The following is a 20,332-nucleotide window of genomic DNA, read 5'->3' on the forward strand; positions in this document are numbered from 1 at the left end:
TATTCAAACGCAAAGTTCCGAGATGACCGATGTGCATCGCGCACAGTCGATCTAACGTCGGGGCTGAACGGCGCTTTACACACGCCGTTCGTCTATGGGAGAATGAGAAGACTTGAAATGACACGAAATGAAATTGACAGAAGAAGTGTAACGACAGAAGAGAAAAAGGAGAGAGTGTCGCCGACCGGCTCGCAAGACGCCGGCGGCGGAGTAACGACTCCTCCGAGCAGCAGCGGCGAAGTTTTCGCTCGCTCGCTCGCTCGCCCGCTTCGTACGCTCGTTTCGATCTTCCGCGGGGCGCGCGGTCCACCGAGCGCGCGTTCTCGGAGTCGACGACGACGAGCTAGTGCCTCGCCGCTCTCGCAGCGCGCGCACGCACGTAATAGCTCCCTGGTTGCTCCTGACAGTAGTCATATGCTGTTGGATGATTTTGAAATGGATGATTTTCAGAGCTGGTGTGCAATTAATAAGCTTATAGTATCACTCAAGAGGACACAAGCCATGCTAATGAAAGGTAAGTTTAACAAGGAAAGAATGCAACGTATACAGATCTATGAACAAAGTATGAAGTTCACTAATAATTATAGATACTTGAGATTTCACATTGAGTCTAAATTAAATTTTGTCATACATGTTCGAAATATGCGTGAAAAGATGGTTAAGTATGTTATGGCATTGAGAAGGTACACGAGACAGAACTGGGGAATTGGCAGGACCACTCTAAAAATGTTGTATAGGACTGTCTGCCTGCCTATAATGACATATGGTTCTCTATAGTTTGGTATGATAAGGTTGCCCATGGTGGAGTTAAAAGACACGTTTTTGCGGCGCAGCGGGCTTTGCTGATTCCAATCAGTAGAGCGTGTAGAACGGTCTTCACAGTTGCGATGCAGGTGATGATGCCACTGGATCTGGAAATAGTTAGGGCTGGAATAAATAGAAAGATCAGTAAAAATCACAATGTTAAATGGAGAAATTATGAGTATAACATGATTGCGGAGACTAGAAACAGAGACATGATAAAAAATGAGATCAAGCGTGTGGAAGAAAAAGTGCGCATGGAGTGGCAGGATCGATGGGAGAAGGGGCAACATGGGGGGCGAGATACATTTAAGTTTATCAAGAGTGTTGTTGGTTTTGATGCAGCACGTGGGTGGTTTAATCCCTCCAGGCTGTGCACATACGTGTTGACCGGTTATGGATCGTTAAATTCTTCTCTCTATTTGCTAGAGGGGCTAGTGAAACAGACATATGGCCTGCATGTAACGCTGAGGTAGAAACGGTTGACCATATTCTCTTTGTGTGTGCTAAGTACGCTGGGTTCTCAAAATTACAGGTTCTCAAAATTAGAAACCTGTAGAAATGACTGGATTAAGCTGATAGAAAGTAAACAGGAGCTTGATCAGCTAGAAGAATACGTATCGTGCGTTTTCAACAGTGCGACAGACAGAAATATATCAGGCCAATATCCGGAAATTTGAATTTGGATTAAGGATTGCAAGCTAGTAGTAGACGGATCCACCTCCACGTGGCAGGGATGGAAACATCGGAAGTATCCGATGGCTAAGTGACCAAAAAAAAAGGAAGGGAAAAGTGAAAAAAAAAACAACAACAACAAACAACAAAAGAGAAAAGCATATACACACGGAATAATAAAAATTAATAGTCAAATTAAAAATATATAAACAAGTACAAACAGGGAACATTGTAATTAATAACAAAAGTTTGTACAAATGAATAAAATACAACTAACAATGGAACAAATAATATAACCAGATACAATAGTAAATTAGATAATAACTATAAATTATCAGGATTAATTTAAAAACAAAGAAAGAAAGAAAAAAAGGAGGAAAGACAAAAAAATTTAATAATAAAAATTATTAACAATATTAACAGAGCTTTCTTTTGGTTTTCGAGCAAATATATAGAACTAAAAGAAAAAGAAGATAAGAAAAAGAAAGGAAGGTATAAAAAAATAAAAAAAAATATATACGGCGAAAGCAACACGCGACGGGGGACTTCGGCCCGCGTACGTACGGCGAAAGCAACACGCGACGGGGGACTTTGGCCCGCGTACGAACGGCGAAAGCAACACGCGACTGTGGACTTTGGCCCGCGTACGCACGGCGAAAGCAACACGCGACGGAGGACTTTGCCGTCGGAGATAACGAAACGGAACCAACCCGACTCTTCTTTGAGCGTACGCGCAATGTGAAATTTTGTGATTTTTTCTTTAAAATCAATTTTCTTGCTGCATTAGAAGCTTCTCGATATGCAAGTAGGTTTAATCTATTTGGGTTATTCTTTAATGTCTTAAAGGCTTTAAGTCTGTCAGCGACCACCATAGAACACTCAGTATCCCACCAAGGCTGATTAGAGATACCCTTAGAGATAACTGGTCTATAAAAGTTCCATTTACTCGACGTATTATCAAAAAACTTAACATTACCCTCTTTGTCCGAGGACCTGATACCCGCTTTATATGCGCAATTAATAACACCTGAATACCATAAGTCATATATTTCACTGCCTACCAAATCTGGTAATTCAGTAATACTACTAAAATATTCATCACAAAATCTTGAGAATAAAAGTTTATCAAAATGTTTATATATTAATTTGGGACGATTATATGCATAATTCTGAGTATTATATATAATACTAAAGAATATAATACTACTGGTATTAATGTTGATTACAATAGGTATGTGATCACTTCCGAGTGATTCCTCCAACAAAGACCAAAAACAGTGAGAACCAAAATGAGATGAAACCAGAGACAAGTCTGGTACGCTATGGTGATTAGAATTAGCTGAAACTCTTGTGAGTGAACCATCGTTTAAATAAACAAAATCAGATGAATTAATGATTTCATTAAGAGCATTTCCACATGAATTGGTTAATGAAGAACCCCAACTTGCATGCTGAGCGTTAAGGTCCCCACAGATCAAGAGAGGATATTGAGAGCAGATTTGAGATAGATAATTTAATAGAAATTTCCATTTAGCTTTATTAGTATTATTACTGGGCGGGTTATAAATTGATGTGATAAACAAAAAGGTATCTTTTAATTTTATCTTAATCATAACAATATCAATATTAAAAGAATGCGGGGTAGAGATATCAATACGAATAGGATCCAAAGATCTTTTGCATATGCCCCCCCCCCCACCAGTTGTATTATTTAATCGATCAACTCTAAAAGTAGCAAAATCTCTAAAGTTGAAACAATCTTCAATCTTTAACCAAGTCTCTTGTAAACACACTATATCATAACTCAAGATTAAGTTAGAAATTTCAGCAAACTTTCCATGCGAACCACGGCAGTTCCATTGCAGGACTCATAATATATTGGAAGAAGGACTTGATCGAGACTAAAGACCACTTAACGAATTATATAATCACTAAAAAGAAAAACTAAGAGATAAAATAATAATTATACGAATGGATTTATAAGTTGATTAATTATAGTTTTAAATACATTATGATTAATATAATGCTTAAAGCTTAATGTTATAAATATAGTTGAGAATTTCAGCTTTTATGTCAGAAAAGCTTTTATTTTCTTTCAGTAACATATATATATCGTTTAATATAATTCCCACTAAGGGTTGACTTCTAGGGTCTTGAGAAATTTCCTGTGAGTTATATATATTTAATTTATTCAAAATAGATCCCTCCTCCAAACTGGAGACGGATCCTTCAAAATTAGCAGACAGGGCTTCTCGATGTGGATATGGATTAAACGACTCAGGATTATGAGAGCTATCCGGCATATCCGTATTAATATTTACTAAAGAGTCTTTACTCCAAGGAGGCTGTTTTTGACTTTTAGATTTTAGGTTATCCAGTTTAACAGAGCCAATGATTGGTTCACTGTTCATACGGATTCGTTTAGGCTTATGTTTTATTTTATTGGAAGGTATATCAATGATATTGACCGAGTCATTAATAGTTGTGTATTTTTTAGCCAAGCTTTCTAGTTGCATTTAGGGTTCGTGATTTATTTTTGTTTTTATGGTGGATCGACCAGGGATCGAACCCACAAGGGACCAACCCTTAAAAGCGGAAGATTTAAATACATTTTGTGCCATCAATGGTGATGTAATATTCTTAATTTTCAACAGCTTAATTGCATTTCTTCTATCCGTATTGCAAAATGCCATGATTGTATTAATAATTTTAAATTTCGCAAATACCGGGCAATTAATATCGAATGAATGGTGATTCCCCGACCAGATTTTGGGAAACCAGAGGTCTACGTATAGTGGCCCCAGCCGGATATTACCGGCGATCTCGCAAAGTCTGGAATCACCGAATTCCTTTTTCCGCACGGCTTAAGCGTGGGGCTAGGGCTATCCCGCCTCCGCCGGACATTACCGGCCCGCCGAAACGTTTCCTTCCCGTCGATTCCTGGCACGAGGCTACCGAGGTAAGGAAGCATCCTGCGCCGGCCGGACATTCCCGGCTAGCCGCCGCCAGGAAAACGATATTTCCTCAAATACCGAACGCACGCGTTCCCCCACCAGCATACTCATACACACGAGACTGTCAACAATCGCGAGACGCGCCGCAGACTCCGCACACGTCACGCCAATTGAGGCACGGACTTTCTCCGATCGCGGAAACGACGATCTTTGACAGCGAGTAACCACGCTTTCGACATCTGCAATAAAAACACGCCGCGGCCATTCTACCTAGCTATTATCTTTGTAACATATTACACTATTATAATTATCTCAATAAAAACGGTACGATTAAACAGAATAACAAGAACGTTAGAAGTGTCTCTGACCTATTTCCCCTGACTCCGTCCACACGCACGACCGCAGGGAAAAACGGGTCGTTACATGGTCGAACAGTTAGTACTAACTGTTATGCTATAACAAGTTTCGGATTTATGAGCCTCATCTGCTACAGGTGGGGGTCCCTCTGCAAGCATAGGCAGAGTGACCCTACCTGGAGCAGATGAGACATTTCCTAACTCTATTAATAAATGGACTGACCGAGCATTTAACTCTCCAAATACAAATATACTCCGGTAATAAGGTATCCTCAAATCAGACATTAATTGAGTGTGTATCAGTGAGAGATTCATGATTCAATGAGTCTCTTGTTTTAAGTTTTTCTATCTTATGAATCTTAACCGGCTCGCCCTGCCATGTAATTCCATCCAAAATTTCCTGTATTGATAATTCAATGTTAACATTTCTGACTACACCTATTCTATATATACAATGGTTGGGAATGTAAGCAATTGAATCTTTAAAAAGATCAGGGGAAGCTTCCACCATCTTATTAGCTTCGATATATAAAGTAAAAATTATCTTACAAGGGAACCTCGCGAACCCAAAAATTCTGATTTTAATGAAACTTGGCATAAATGTAGAAGAGGTAAATACATGAATTTAGAAATTAAAAGTTGGTGCTTATAAACGGTTTAAAGGGTTGAAACCACCCTTCAAAAATTTTGAGTTTTTGTCTTTTTTCGATATATCTCGTAAACTAAACAAAGTATTAAAAAATGTTTCATACAAAAGTTTTACAGTATAAATACCTCTATTTAACTACCCATACAGCACAGAAAGATTGCAGCAACATTGTGGCAACATTTCAACGCAAGATTGCAATATTGCATAAACGTTGTGAAATGTTGCTGCAAGGTTGCTGCAAGATTGCAGCAATGGTAAAATGTCCGCTTTTAGAAATATTGTTACGTAATATTGTAGCAATATTGCAGTAAAATATGTATGCAATATTATTCAGAAAAAGATTATTCAAAATAATTCATCTGATTTTAAATAACTATTTTGAATTTAACAAATACAGAGTGATTAGTGAAACTTCAACCAAAAGATAAACTTTGCAAGTTTTGTCTTTTATCTTATATAAGTACATTATAAGATGAGAGAGACAAAACTTACAAAATTTATCTTTTGGTTGACGTAATCACTCTGTTGTTAAATTCAAAATATAGTTATTTAAAACTGAATGAATTGATCGGATGATCGTTTGGTTGATGTCACTATAATCACTCTGTATTTGTTAAATTAAAAAATACAGTTATTTAAAATTATTTTGAATAACCTTGTACTGTTATACACAAATCTACATAATAATAGTTTTACACACAAATTAAAACTACTCCAGAATGCATGTATCTCTATAGATGAAAAACTTTAAATAATATAGAACGATCGCTTTTACATTATTTTTGAAAAGTTACTGTAATATATTAATTTATTCAAACTGTATTGAATATTAATTTTATCTATTTTCACTATTTTAATAATATTTTAAAATGTTGCTGCATCATTGCTGAAGTAATATTGTAAAATAATGTCTTTGCAATATCTCTGAAACATTACATCGCAATATGCAATGTTGCAACGTTGCAGCAATGTTGCTGCAAGCTTTTGTTCTGTATGGGTATGCTATTTATTTTTTCAAAAAAAATTTTTTTTTAATCAATTTTTTTTAAATTTTTTTGAAAAAAATAAATAGCATAGTTAAATAGAGGTGTTTATGCCGTAAAACTTTTATATGAAACATTTTTTAATATTTTGTTTAGTTTACGAGATATATCGAGAAAATGCAAAAATGTCTCAACTTTGAAGTGTGGTTTCACCCCTTCTAATATAAATATTAACTTTCTGGGAAAGAAAAAGTGTAAATTTAAGAGAAGAAATTTACCCCCACTTTGTCAACCGCCGCCATCTTGGGATCGTACAGCCGCGTGCGTTATGTATATGTGTACTTACCGTATGCATTTATTTACATTGTGTGACACACACGCATGGGTCACGTGGACTTTGCGAGCTCAACATGGCGGCTATAAATCATCGACCAATCAGAAAGTAGAAACAAGATCGCGCTTCTCTTATTATAGGACTCTAGTACAATATACATACAAAAATTTACATTTTAATTTACTTACGTATAATAGGAAACCGATTTATTCCGATTGCCGCAAAGAACACAATAAACGCAAGGCATTTTAAAATTTAAAATTTATTTTATTATGTCTCGAAGAGTTTGATCAGTACACATGCGTCGAAGCTTGTAACGTCCCAGCGTCCGGAAAATTTTGTCCAAAAGTTTTCTCGCAAAACTTGTCCGGATGCACGCGCGCTGAGTTACCTTACTCAGTAATGCGTTTCTATGGCTCATTCTTACTTTCGTTTAAGTCGTCATTATATAATAATAATTCAAATATTAAGCACTTAATCGTACTTTAAAATTACGTACATATATATATCAAAACCATATATTACATATACATATACTTTAAGTTATATCTAACATTATTTTAACTCTTTTATCGGTATGAACGCATAGGCAATCGGATCGTTTAAACTTCTAAATTCTTACTCTCGTATTGCTTATGGGTTTGTCGAGGATTAATTAATTGTAAGATAAATAAGAACCGGACACTTGTAAAGGCCCCTGCACGCCCATACAGCACAGAAAGATTGCAGCAACGTTGTGGCAACATATCAACGCAAGATTGCAATATTGCATAAACGTTGTGAAATGTTGCTGCAAGGTTGCTGCAAGATTGCAGCAATGGTAAAATGTCCGCTTTTAGAAATATTGTTACGTAATATTGTAGCAATATTGCAGTAAAATATGTGTGCAATATTATTCAGAAAAAGATTATTCAAATAATTCATCTGATTTTAAATAACTATTTTGAATTTAACAAATACAGAGTGATTAGTGAAACTTCAACCAAAAACTTTGCAAGTTTTGTCTTTTATCTTATATAAGTACATTATAAGATGAGAGAAACAAAACTTACAAAATTTATCTTTTAATTGGTTGACGTAATCACTCTGTTGTTAAATTCAAAATATAGTTATTTAAAACTGAATGAATTGATCGGATGATCGTTTGGTTGATGTCACTATAATCACTCTGTATTTGTTAAATTAAAAAATAGAGTTATTTAAAATAATTTTGAATAACCTTGTACTCTGTTATACACAAATCTACATAATAATAGTTTTACACACAAATTAAAACTACTCCAGAATGCATGTATCTCTATAGATGAAAAATTTTAAATAATATAGAACGATCACTTTTACATTATTTTTGAAAAGTTACTGTAATATATTTATTCAAACTGTATTGAATATTAATTTTATCTATTTTCACTATTTTAATAATATTTTAAAATGTTGCTGCATCATTGCTGAAGTAATATTGTAAAATAATGTCTTTGCAATATCTCTGAAACATTACATCGCAATATGCAATGTTGCAACGTTGCAGCAATGTTGCTGCAAGCTTTTGTGCTGTATGGGCATGCACTGTCGGATGATTAAAGAAATGATATCTCGTCAACTGAATCCTCAAAGATTCAAACCGAACGGTTCTAAAACAAAATCTGCTATTATCAACACGACGGCGACAGGATGTCGCGCCTAAAGAAATACAATACGAAATTAATCCGCGTAATATCCGGACTGCGTGTCGGAAGATCAGGTGAACCATAGCTAGGCATTTAACATAAACAGTCCATAAGATATCCATTTCACGTTGGCGACGAGATGTCGCGCCCAAGAAATAATTAAGATTGATAAACCGGCGAGATATTTGGTAGTGAAAGCGATCCTAGCCGAAAAATATTCCGGATCAAATGATCGACGAAATTCTAGATGAGATATCTCCAATAAACATCCGCACACGTGCAAACGGTCTCACGCGCCTTATCAGCGGCCCCCGAAACTCGGTTCCCGCCAAGCCGCCGAATCACTCCCACTCTTACCGACTCTTGCGCTTCGCGCGTGTTCCCTACTCCGGAGCGCTAGCGGCCGCTGAGCGCAGCGCCGATTTTGCTCGATTCCTTTGTCCGCGCCCTATTTTAATCCGCGCACAGAGGCCGGATGGATCATTATTTTTTCGACACTTGTTCAGCATACTCATTCAGCGATTAGTTCAGTTCTCAGTCAAGCGTCACTTTTTAATCTTCAAGTTATCTGCAACATCTCTCGTACAGCTTCGCGATCAACTCATTGTCAATTAAGTTAAACAGTGCGTGCTCCAACAGACTGCCATCATCAACATATCTCTGCGATCGACCACCTTCAACCGCCAACCTACATCAACCATCTAATTGTTACTGGACCGAGCTATTGCTTCAAACTATATTATAACTTGTGAGTACTGATTAATTATTGTTTACTTTCGCTCCCTAGAATATTTTCCGATATTTTCTTAAATTGAACTGCGCCATATAATAAGGAATCCTTTCGATAATAAGGATTATAAGGATTAATTGTCGATCCACTTCCAAATAATTGTAAATCAACTCCTCTAGGTACAACCCTCTCCCCTCCCTTGTGCCGCGATGAATTCTACAACACCTAAAGTAAGTAGGCTCAATGATTAAACATCGTCAGTGAAATTATAAAAGCCGGTATATTTGTGCTCAACGAAACCATAGATTCCGCTAGCGAGCATTCTATCGCTTGCCAGCGATATAAGTGAACAAAACCGTAGATTCCGCTAGCGAGCATTCTATCGCTCGCCAGCGATATAAGTGAACAAAACCGTAGATTCCGCTAGCGAGCATTCTATCGCTTGCCAGCGATATAAGTTAGTTAATTATTCACAAGCACGAATATACTCGACGGCCCTAATTTCCCTTGACGCAGAAAGATGCTTAACTAAGCGTTCACTCGCTTAACCAAGCGTTTATTTGTAGACCATCAAGAAGAATCGCCACCGCGCTGGAAAAAAGAAAAGAGAAAAGATCCTTAAAGCTCAACAAAAAGTCCTAGAGCGGGCTTTCGAGGAAATTGAGAATTTCGTGGGCTACCCGCTGGAGCACACCTCCCTTCCTCCTCCAGTCACAGACGCTCCGCCAGGAAGAGCAATCTCTTCCATTGACTTGTGTGAGATTTAGGGTGCAGGTGCCGCACCGGCTGCACTTTCCTCCCGTTGCGGTAGTTAATACTTACGCGTGCGAACAGATGGCGTTACTGGCGCATGACAGGCGGAGCGACAGTTCCTCCCGGAAACCGCTTACGCTCCCGCCGGACATTACGTATTCACGCGCATGCCAAGTGGAGAGGGAATTTCGGAGCAGCTCCCAACGGTCCGAGCGACACCGGCTCCGGGACTCTCCTTCGGAACGCGGAGCTGACAGCACGAACAGCTTCGCCGGGAGTCTGTGTAACATAGTCTTGTAACTCTTTTCAGAAATATATAAAAGTATAGTGTAACGGAAGTCAATCCGGTTCTTAGTTTTTATTTGAAACATTCCGATCCTACATACCTATCTGCACCTCCCTCGGTTCTCCTGGGAAATATCTTACATCTCAGAAGTGGGATCACGGCGCCGGAGCAGGCCTCGCGGCGACCACGTGCTGAATTTTCGGGTGCTTGAGAAGTGTGCCGGTTCGGAACAGAGTGTTAATCTGGAGCAGGGTGCTGCGTCTGGAACAAAATGGATAGATCGAAGTTAGAAAAAATGTCAACGGAACAGTTAAAAAGAAAGGCGTTAAAATACGGCCTTGCCGTAGCGGCGGAAAGAACCGCCATCATCGAGGCGCTCGCTGCCCTGGAGAGAGTTCCCGCCGAGCCCTCCGAAGGAAGCGAGGCGTCGCAGGAGGATATGGATCAGAGGACCAGGCAGGTTACTCCAACGGAGGACCGCCACTTGATGATGGAAATGTTGCGGGACGTGCTGTCGACGATGACCACCGCAATGGCGCGGAATCACCAAGAAACGATCCGGCAGCAGCAGCTTTTCCTGCAACAACAGCAACAGCAATTTGCGCAGTTTCGAGAAATACTGGCAAGGGAAGGACGCCCACCGGCAATTGTGGTACAGGAATCGTCGGAGGTTTCCGCCCCTTCCCGCGAACTCCTCGTGGAATCGTCGCCACGGCCAGTCGGGACATCACCCCGTTCCCCCACGGGACAGGGACGTCCGGCAGGAGCCAAGGTGTCGTGGATAGCGACGCAAATCCCGGAGTTTGGAGGCGGACCCGAAGATAACGTTCAAGCGTGGGTAGCACGTGTAGACAAAATTGCGGAAGTCCATGAAGCGACGGACGGCGTGGTTCTCCTCGCTGCGTCGAGCCGTCTGGTCAAATCGGCTCAGCGCTGGTATCAGCTGCAAAACGGAATTGCAATTGAGTCCTGGGCTGGTTTGAAAAGTGAAATAACGAAGATTTTCAAGCGTAAGGTACCTTTCTACAGGGCCATGCAGCAGATCGAAGAGAGAAAATGGAACCCTACGAAAGAGACGTTTGACCAGTATGTGTTCGATAAGTTGGAGCTCACAAATCGGGTAGATCTCCCGGTGAGTGACGTGATTAATCTGGTGATTGGAGGCATTAATCATAGCCCATTACGAGCTACCGCTCTTGCGATTAATGCGAACACAGTAGAAGACTTCTTAGAAAAGATGAGGCCCATCGCGGACGGCCTTGCAGATCTGCAAAAAAGACAAACGGTTAGTGCGGCAGTGAAACCAAAACTACCAGACGGAGTATGTCGGAATTGTGGAAAAAAAGGCCACACACCTAAGGAGTGCCGCGGCGAAGTCTCGTGTTACTATTGTAAAGAGAAAGGACACATGAAATTTGACTGTCCACTTATCAAGAAGAAGGAAACCGGAGGCGTTTCAAATTTTCAACGTCCGGCAGCGCGCTCCGCCGCAGCAGTCACGGAGCAGCCAAAGGAAAAGGGCGACGACGAGGAAATGGTCGACAATCCAGAAGCGGAGGACGAGACGGTAGCAGTCGTGGTAGAGCGAGGACGACGACTCCTCATCGACGGCCCGTTCGTGTAGATCTCCAGCTTCAACGGTGAGCGTGGTAATTGGATAGCGCTCGTCGATACCGGAAGCCCCGTTTCTTTTGTACGCTACGACGTTTATAAAAAAATGTTAAAGTCTCGCGGAATAGAAATAGTCCCCGCGCCGCGTCGTTTAAAAAATTTAAGCGGACATGCGTTAGTTGTTAAGGGTAAAATTAGTGTTAAAATAAATTTAGTGCAATTGCCAGGCCAAGATATAGATATTGATTTATACATTCTCGATGAAAGTACCTTCGAGGGGGACGTGATCATAGGCCGAGAATTCTTCGAGAAGCTTCGACTCGTCTTAGTGTATAAACCGTTGCCCCAAGGGCAGGACGAACGCGTCTCTTTGTTCTCGATGCTTCCTCTTTGTATTGAAGAGAAGTCGGACCTAAACCTAGAGCAAATAACAAACAATTTGCAAACAGACTTCGGTTGTCAAGCAAAACAACGTTTAAGAGAGATTATACTTACCATAAACGAACGACCGTTAGAACGAGTTGACGACGGACACTCAGTCAAAGTCAATATAAGAGATGACTCTATTTACGCGTTCGCGCCGCGCCGTTTCGCGCACTCGGAACACTTGCAGATTAGAGAAATAATCGACGATCTTTTGTCGCGCGAAATCATTCAGCCGAGTGTCTCCCCTTATTGCGCTAGAGTTGTACTAGTAAAGAAAAAAAATGGGAAATTGAGATTATGCGTAGATTTACGCCCTTTGAATAGTCGAATAGAAAAGCAAAGATATCCGTTTCCCTTAATCGAGGATTGCCTCGCCCGATTGAGCGGAAGTCGAGTGTTCACACTCTTAGATTTAAAAGATAGTTTTCATCAGTTACGCGTGCACGAAGACTGTACGAAATATTTTGCGTTTGCGACCCCCGACGGTCAATATGAATATAAAAGATTACCTTTCGGTTATAGCGAAGCTCCAGCCGAGTTTCAAAAAAGGCTCTTGCAAATTCTAAGTCCTCTCGTGCGGCAGGATAAGCTCTTGATCTATATAGACGACATCTTAATCCCCACCGAAACCGTCGCCGAGAATCTCTCTATCTTGGAAGAGGTCCTTATTCTTCTGAAAAAATATGGTTTCGAGTTAAACTATCAGAAATGTCTTTTTCTTAAAAATAAAGTCGAGTTCCTCGGGTATCAAATAGAAGAAAACCAAATCACTTACTCCTCGTCATATAGAGGCAATAAAGAAATTTAAGCCACCGTCTAACGTTCTAGAGACACAACGGTTTCTAGGTTTAACTAATTATTTTAGAAAATTTATAAAAAATTATTCGCTCAAGGCTAAACCGCTGTACGCGCTAACAAGGAAATCAACAGAATTCAATTTTGACGAATATTGTAAAGACGCTTTCGATACGCTAAAAAACGAATTGATTACCTCGCCGGTTTTGCGAATCTATAATCCCGCGGCGGAAACCGAATTGCACACCGACGCGTGCTGTCAAGGTATTGGAGCGATACTTCTCCAAAAACAGCCAGATAAATCTTGGGCGCCGGTGGCATATTTCTCTCAGGTCACAAACGATGCTGAAAGAAAATATCACAGTTTCGAGTTAGAAACGTTGGCAATCGTCCGAGCGATCGAGCGTTTTCACGTTTATTTGTACGGTCTCCGATTTAAAGTGATCACCGATTGTAACGCGGTAGTCTACGCTATTAATAAAGCTAGTATTAATCCGCGCATAGCGAGATGGATACTTGCCTTGCAGAATTACGACTTCGGCATAGCGCATCGCCCTGGCGACAAAATGCGACACGTGGATGCGTTGAGTCGTGCGGTGGCATATGTAGATGCCATGCCTCTCGAATGCGAACTTCAATATCGGCAACTATCAGATCCTAAAATTAAAGAGATCAGTGATCAGTTAGCATTAGCAGACAGCGATAAGTATCAATTGATAGACGGATTAGTATATAGACAAATTGATAACTCACCAAAATTTATAGTCCCAGAATCCATGATCATCAATATCATCAGAGCACATCACGAGGAGATGGGCCATTGTGGTGCTGAGAAAACATTACAAGGCATTAAAGCCAGTTATTGGTTCCCAGCAATGCATAAAAGGGTCACTAATTATATTGAAAATTGCCTTACCTGTCTGATGTCAAATTCCTCCTCGCATAGTAGGGAAAATGAAGTTCAGTGGTCCGCTGCTACGAGCATCCCATTGAACACCCTGCACGTTGACCACTTCGGCCCGCTGCCGGAAACGTCAGAGGGCTACAAACATGTGTTGGTTATCGTGGATTTTGCCACTCGGTTTATGTGACTTTTTCCAACGAAGTCCACAGGCACCAAAGAGGTGATAGCGAACCTCCAAAAACTTGTGGATCTCTTTGGAAGGCCGACTGAGATAATTTCAGACCGTGGTACAGCATTTACCTTGCACGAGTTCGAGCAGTATGCAAAACTTGCCGGATTTAAACACAGAAAGGTAGCTGTAGCTTCCCCATGGGCGAATGGACTGGTCGAAAAACAGAACCGCTTTCTAAAAGATTCATTTATAAGAATATTAGAATTTCCACAGCAATGGAAAGATAAACTTGGATTTATACAATACGTTATAAATAACTCATACCACTCTGTCATTAAGACCACTCCGTCTCAACTCATGTTGGCATACGACCGGCGTAATCTCTCTGATTCTCACTTGGCGCAATTTACCAAGGCGTTGCAGCAAGTGGACAACGACCTGCAAAAAGAAAGAAAAGAGAGTAGAGATAACGCTGAAAAAGCTACAAATCTAATTAAAACTTATAATAAAATTTACAAAGATCGTCGAAGTAAGCTGCCCACCCGTTATAAGATTAACGATTTGATATTGATTAGGGATACACGCGTCAAATCAGGCGAAAGCGCAAAACTTAAACCACGATATAAGGGACCTTACCGGATTGCCAAGGTTTTGGGCGCGAATCGTTATGTCGTGACAGATATTCCCGGATTTAATCATAATCCGAGACCATTAAATACTATACTATCGTGCGATAAACTAAAGCCGTGGCAACCCGCCAGCGTCAATCTCGCGAATCGTTAAGTATAAGAAGAACGACTGTGATAACGAACCTGTGATACTTGTGTTTAATAATCCCGGCAAAATCTAACTTGTAGAGAACTGTACTTCGGGACGAAGCACCGTCAGGCTGGCCGAACTGTGAGATTTAGGGTGCAGGTGCCGCACCGGCTGCACTTTCCTCCCGTTGCGGTAGTTAATACTTACGCGTGCGAACAGATGGCGTTACTGGCGCATGACAGGCGGAGCGACAGTTCCTCCCGGAAACCGCTTACGCTCCCGCCGGACATTACGTATTCACGCGCATGCCAAGTGGAGAGGGAATTTCGGAGCAGCTCCCAACGGTCCGAGCGACACCGGCTCCGGGACTCTCCTCCGGAACGCGGAGCTGACAGCACGAACAGCTTCGCCGGGAGTCTGTGTAACATAGTCTTGTAACTCTTTTCAGAAATATATAAAAGTATAGTGTAACGGAAGTCAATCCGGTTCTTAGTGATTTTTATTTGAAACATTCCGATCCTACATACCTATCTGCACCTCCCTCGGTTCTCCTGGGAAATATCTTACACTTGTTCCAAGAGGACACCGTCCCTCTGGAAAATTATAACCAGTTAACGTCCAACGCGCCTGAGATAATTACGCTCAGCGATTCCGACGACGATCCCCCAGAGCTAGAACCTTTAGATCCAACAGCAGAATACAATAGCGATACAGTAGCACAAATCATTATATTTCCGCCCGAAAATTAAGCGATACTTGTAATAAATACTATACGTTGTTTTATTAATAAATATATACATATATATATATACACCCAGATTTCTTGTACTTAATCTTAACTACATCAAGGTCACACTAACCAAATCCCACAAGGTTTTCCATCGGCACAAGCTCTCGCCATACCCGGGTAGAGTCCGTGTAAGCGGGCTGCCCGAAATTTGAAAGGAGGGCTCCCGCGTCGGTCAGGCGACCGAGGCGTCGCGACGCACACATTGAGAAGAAATATCCCTAGACCCGAACGTTACAAGCTGTTGCGTGAGACGCATGTCAGTGACGATTTCGACGCATGCGCACAAAGGACAATTATTCCATATAGCTTTCTATCTCGCACACTATTTGGACACACTTTTGGCCCATAGAAAAACATAGCTCTAGTTTACACCAAGCATTTGGTACGCGTATCAAGTAATGAATTTAGGCCCGGTTCCACAACTCACGGTTAACTGCTAACGGGAGGTTAATAGATTTTCTGTCTCTCCTTAGATAATAATACAGAGAAAGATAGGTAGTCGATTAATCTCCCGTTAGCAGTTAACCGTGAGTTGTGGAACCGGGTCTTAATCAGCCAATGATTAAACACATTCACTAGTTATTTACTATTTGATACGCGTACCAAGTGCTCGGTGTAAACTAGAGTATAGGCAGCCCCTTCCATATCTATATGTTCTAAGTTGACCATGTTCCAATCGACCACAATTTTTCTAATTAGCGGGCCAACAAAAACTCTAAGAGCCGTCGCACAGACTTCTGCATAATACAAAATGCATAATGCATAAGAAAATTAACCAATCAGAGGTCTTTATTTCTATCCTAGAGAGAGAAATAGACGACTCTAATTGATTGGTTCTCTTATGCGTCATGCACTATGCGTTATGCAAAAGTCTGTGTAGGGACCTTAAGCATTCATTGCAGTAATGGTATATCCACACAAACTTGCATAAACGCATAAGCATATGCATAAGAAATTTGATTGGTCTATTTTCTTATGTAAGTGCTTGTAGACCAATCAATTTTTTTATGTATATGCTTATGCGCTTGTGCAAATTTGTGTGGATATACCATAATTTATTGCACCAGTGCAGCAGTGCAACGAAAAAGAACAAACCAAAAGCATGCGTCTTGAAAATATGGCTGGCTGCACATTTATGACTCCGGCACACCAGCGCGATTCTGTTGCGCGCGACGTAAATCGCACTAGTGTGGGTGCTTTTCATTTAATGACACAAGTCGACACAAGTGTCGTTCTATCTTTGTTACTCATTGAACATAAAAAAAGATAGAACGATGCTTGTGTCGACTTGTGTTACTAAATGGAAAGCACCCTGTGCAGCCAGCCTAAACCTCAGGTGATATTTTGGAACGCAGAACTGATAGTGAATTTTGGAACGCAGTCTAGGAATTTAAGAATCAAGTGGTTGATCACATCATCGATGATGTGATTTGTTTTCTGCAAGTCTGTTTGAAGCGTTTGAAGGACATGTGCGAACTTGTTCTTTCGTTTCTTTGATATACTGTGAAAGTGAAACATAAAGTATTTTTATTTTCAATTGCTGATTTTAATCAATTGTGAAGTATAATTTTAATTAATTTATTTTTAATTTTAAAAATATTGCGATCTCTTCAGGGAAGAAGGCATAGACACTTTTAAATTTATAATGGATAAACGGAGATTGATGTTAAGAAACAACAGCTTACATAAAGATATGGAACAGATTAATCAATCGACACAGGAAAACACTTCGTTTCACGAAGAGAGATTTATGGATATTAGGTCGTCAACATTGAAACCTATAAACATTCATTCCAAGGGAAAGGACGATTCCCTCAGTAAGAGTAGGAAACGAAATTTTTATGAGACTGAAAATTATATATTGGAAACGGATGAGGTTGCTTCGAAAGTGTTGAAGAGGACTTCGATGTCAAAGCAACATAATAGCCAAGTATCAAATGCATCTAATTTAAAGAGCCAACAGAAGATTTTGTTAAGAAGCAATATATTGATGACAAATAAATCCTTGGAAGAGCCGGGTGAGTTAATATATATTTTTCAACTAAACGTAGTTTTAAGCATAAAATGTAAAAAGCTGACCAGTCAAATAATTATTTTTTTAGTGATCGAAGAATCGACTGTAGTTGATTTTTTACAATCTTTTGTTTACAATTACGTTTACGCAATTATAAAATTGCTTTAAATTAAAATTAATAGCTTTTAAAATTAAGTTATTTTGAAAGTTTCACATATTAAAAACTATTAAAAGTTGTATTAATTAAATAGATTTAAGACAAAATGTAATTTGCATTATAAAATTTAATATCCTATTTGTAAATTAGTGTAAAATGGTAAGAAAGTATATTTTTTGTGGACTTTTATTTTACATAAATAAATTTTTAATTTAAAAAAATTTAGAAATAAGTAATTAAAGTATTGTTTAAAAATTAGTAGTTAAAGTTAAAATTAATTTTTGGAATTAACTAAGATAATTAATAAGGGTTAATATTTTAATTTCCATGCTAATCTAGATATAATATTCTGAGTAGAATGAATAATTTATCTCAATAAATTTTCTATGCTATAATATATTTAAGATGTAAAAAATGATATTAATCCTCTGTGTCACATGGTACAGGATCCCAAGCAATTTTTAGGCCTGTTCTTTATTACTGCACTGTTGTACTAATGTAAGTTAGAATAATACAAATATATTTTTTCTCATTCTAATTTATTGCACCAGTACAGCAGTACAGTTACTAAGAAAATTTTTTGATTCAAATAAAATTACATGCTTTAAAACTCAAGATTTAACACTAAATTCGACCATTACATTTGGTTATTTTAATTATTTTAATTATTGTAATATTTTAAAACCCTTTAATAATGTATCAATACCAGTCAAAAGTTAAAAAATGCAAAGTAATTATAATAAGATCCCAAAATGTCAGTAGAGTGTGACACATTTCATGTGACCAACGTTACAAATCCGAAGTATGATCACAAAGGATTAAAATAAACTTAATACATAAATATAATATAGCATTATATTTTACTTACATTAATATAGAATCTTTATAACTATAATTATATTATATTATATTACACTGTCTGACACTATTTTTGTAACACAAATGCAGATAATCATTTCCGACAAATTTTTGCCTGCTGAACATCCGTCATCACAATTTGGCTATTACATCACAATTTTGAGAAAATAGCATCAAAGAAATAAAAAATGATTCCAAGAGTTTTTATAACATTATAACATCAACACTAAATTATTGTTTTAAATTTTTTAATACCCTTTGAAAATATTAACTTTTAGCTTTAGAATGTTTTTTTTTTTTTTTGTTTTGATATGATTTTTCATTGTCAAGATATCTAGTGTTTTGTGCAACACAAATATAAAACATGCATGTAGAATACACATAATTACACATACACATGAGATCAGACTGTCACCTCTATGTTGTTGATACTTTGGGTAATGCCAAGTGAGGTTGTCTTTATAATCCTATTATATTATATATAGTATGAAAGCGCTTACTTTCTACATAATGCAGCATTAAGATGGAATAAGATGTCTTTTGCATGTATTTTACATGTATGGAAAAAAGAAATTTAAATTAAATTATATTTTAAAAACAAAAAATTATACCAAATCCAAACCAAGTGCATTTTAAAGTTAAAAGTTGGTACTTTGAGTAATATTAATAACATTTTGAGAATGAATTTAATACCAATATTATAACTTTATAAAAACTCTGGAAATTGTCATTTTTAGCTTCTTTGATGCCATTTTTCTCAAAATTGTGATGTGATAATCAAATTTTGATAACGGATTTGTGTTTAGCAAATAAGAATCCATCTAAAAACTATTTGCATTTGTGTTACAAAAAATGCCAAATTTTATTGGACATTGCTACTATTAATATTAATTATATAAATTATATTAATCCGTTAGAATACACACTGGGTGGTTACCACCTCATAAATAAAAATTCAGCATTCTATACCTTGTAAGTACTGTAATAAATTGAAAAAACTCAAAAACTAGAAAAACGAATTTTTTTTTAATCTCAAAATACAATAATTTTTTTAAATATAAAAGTTCTTAAATTTTAATACCAAAAGTATGTAAATACTTTCTATATACATTAAAGTTAATCCATGAATTTTTTTCAAAAATTTAGCATAAATATTTTAAAAGATACAGTGTTTGAAAATTGTCATAAGTTACAACCACCCAATGTGTATGCAAAGGTTGAAAAATAAGTGTGTATGTGAAGGGTTACACAAGTGCTATAGTTCTTTTTCTGTTTAGAAATTAAAACGCTAAGGTTAAATTTTAATAATTTTTTAACTTTTTAACTAGATAATATTCAATCAAGACTTCATTCAAATGCCACTAATCCATCTGATATCAGTTGTGGTTCTCCTAGTAAAGTGTGTCATGAATCATCCAAGTCTCTTAAACCGATTACTAAACCTCAAGTTTCTCAAAGAAAGCAGCAAGATAAAGCTAAAGAATTTCAATCATCTGTAGAGAGACATAAAATTTATAATAAGGAATCAGAGGACTATGTAATTAATACAAAGGAATGTCTCCCAGAGAGACAGAATATCCATGTATCATCTGTTTTTTCTAGTTTTCTACAGAAATGTTGTATTAAATTGTCAGCTGATGGTATACATACACTTGGTA

The 20,332-nt window shown here is 38.2% G+C and overlaps 1 protein-coding gene and 2 long non-coding RNA genes across 6 annotated transcripts in view; 1 reads left to right on the plus strand and 2 right to left on the minus strand.

The window, feature by feature from the left end:
- Positions 1-9,374: 9,374 nt before the first annotated feature.
- LOC118644337 lies at positions 9,375-10,444 on the minus strand. The gene is made up of 3 exons (XR_004962139.1): positions 10,289-10,444; positions 9,972-10,181; positions 9,375-9,740 (listed from the first exon to the last, which is right to left on the minus strand). It is a non-coding gene; the product is annotated as an uncharacterized LOC118644337 (long non-coding RNA).
- Positions 10,445-13,543: 3,099 nt separating this feature from the next.
- The window catches only part of LOC114254060, an 83,314-nt gene continuing 76,525 nt past the window's right edge, over positions 13,544-20,332 (minus strand). Inside the window, exons 1-8 of one of the 3 annotated variants that reach the window (XR_004962132.1) lie at positions 15,716-15,981; positions 15,383-15,533; positions 15,063-15,272; positions 14,421-14,534; positions 14,225-14,330; positions 13,937-14,062; positions 13,774-13,848; positions 13,544-13,677 (exon numbers count right to left, since the gene is read on the minus strand). This is a non-coding gene — a long non-coding RNA (uncharacterized LOC114254060). Of the gene's footprint in view, positions 13,678-13,773; positions 13,849-13,936; positions 14,063-14,224; positions 14,331-14,420; positions 14,535-14,908; positions 15,273-15,382; positions 15,534-15,715; positions 15,982-20,332 lie in introns of those variants that run through there. The other 2 variants (XR_004962129.1, XR_004962131.1) reach the window with 2 other exon arrangements.
- Positions 17,044-20,332, plus strand: part of LOC105839126 (Fanconi anemia group D2 protein homolog) — an 83,108-nt gene continuing 79,819 nt past the window's right edge. The window contains exons 1-3 of one of the 2 annotated variants that reach the window (XM_036282476.1): positions 17,045-17,166; positions 17,260-17,663; positions 20,003-20,329. In XM_036282476.1, coding sequence (XP_036138369.1) covers positions 17,291-17,663; positions 20,003-20,329 — 700 coding nt within the window. In that variant the 5' untranslated portion in view covers positions 17,045-17,166; positions 17,260-17,290. Of the gene's footprint in view, positions 17,664-20,002; positions 20,330-20,332 lie in introns of both variants that reach the window. The other variant, XM_036282444.1, reaches the window with a different exon arrangement.

Source organism: Monomorium pharaonis, chromosome 1 (genome assembly GCF_013373865.1).
Source record: "Monomorium pharaonis isolate MP-MQ-018 chromosome 1, ASM1337386v2, whole genome shotgun sequence".
In the NCBI taxonomy this organism is placed as follows: Eukaryota; Metazoa; Arthropoda; class Insecta; order Hymenoptera; family Formicidae; genus Monomorium; species Monomorium pharaonis.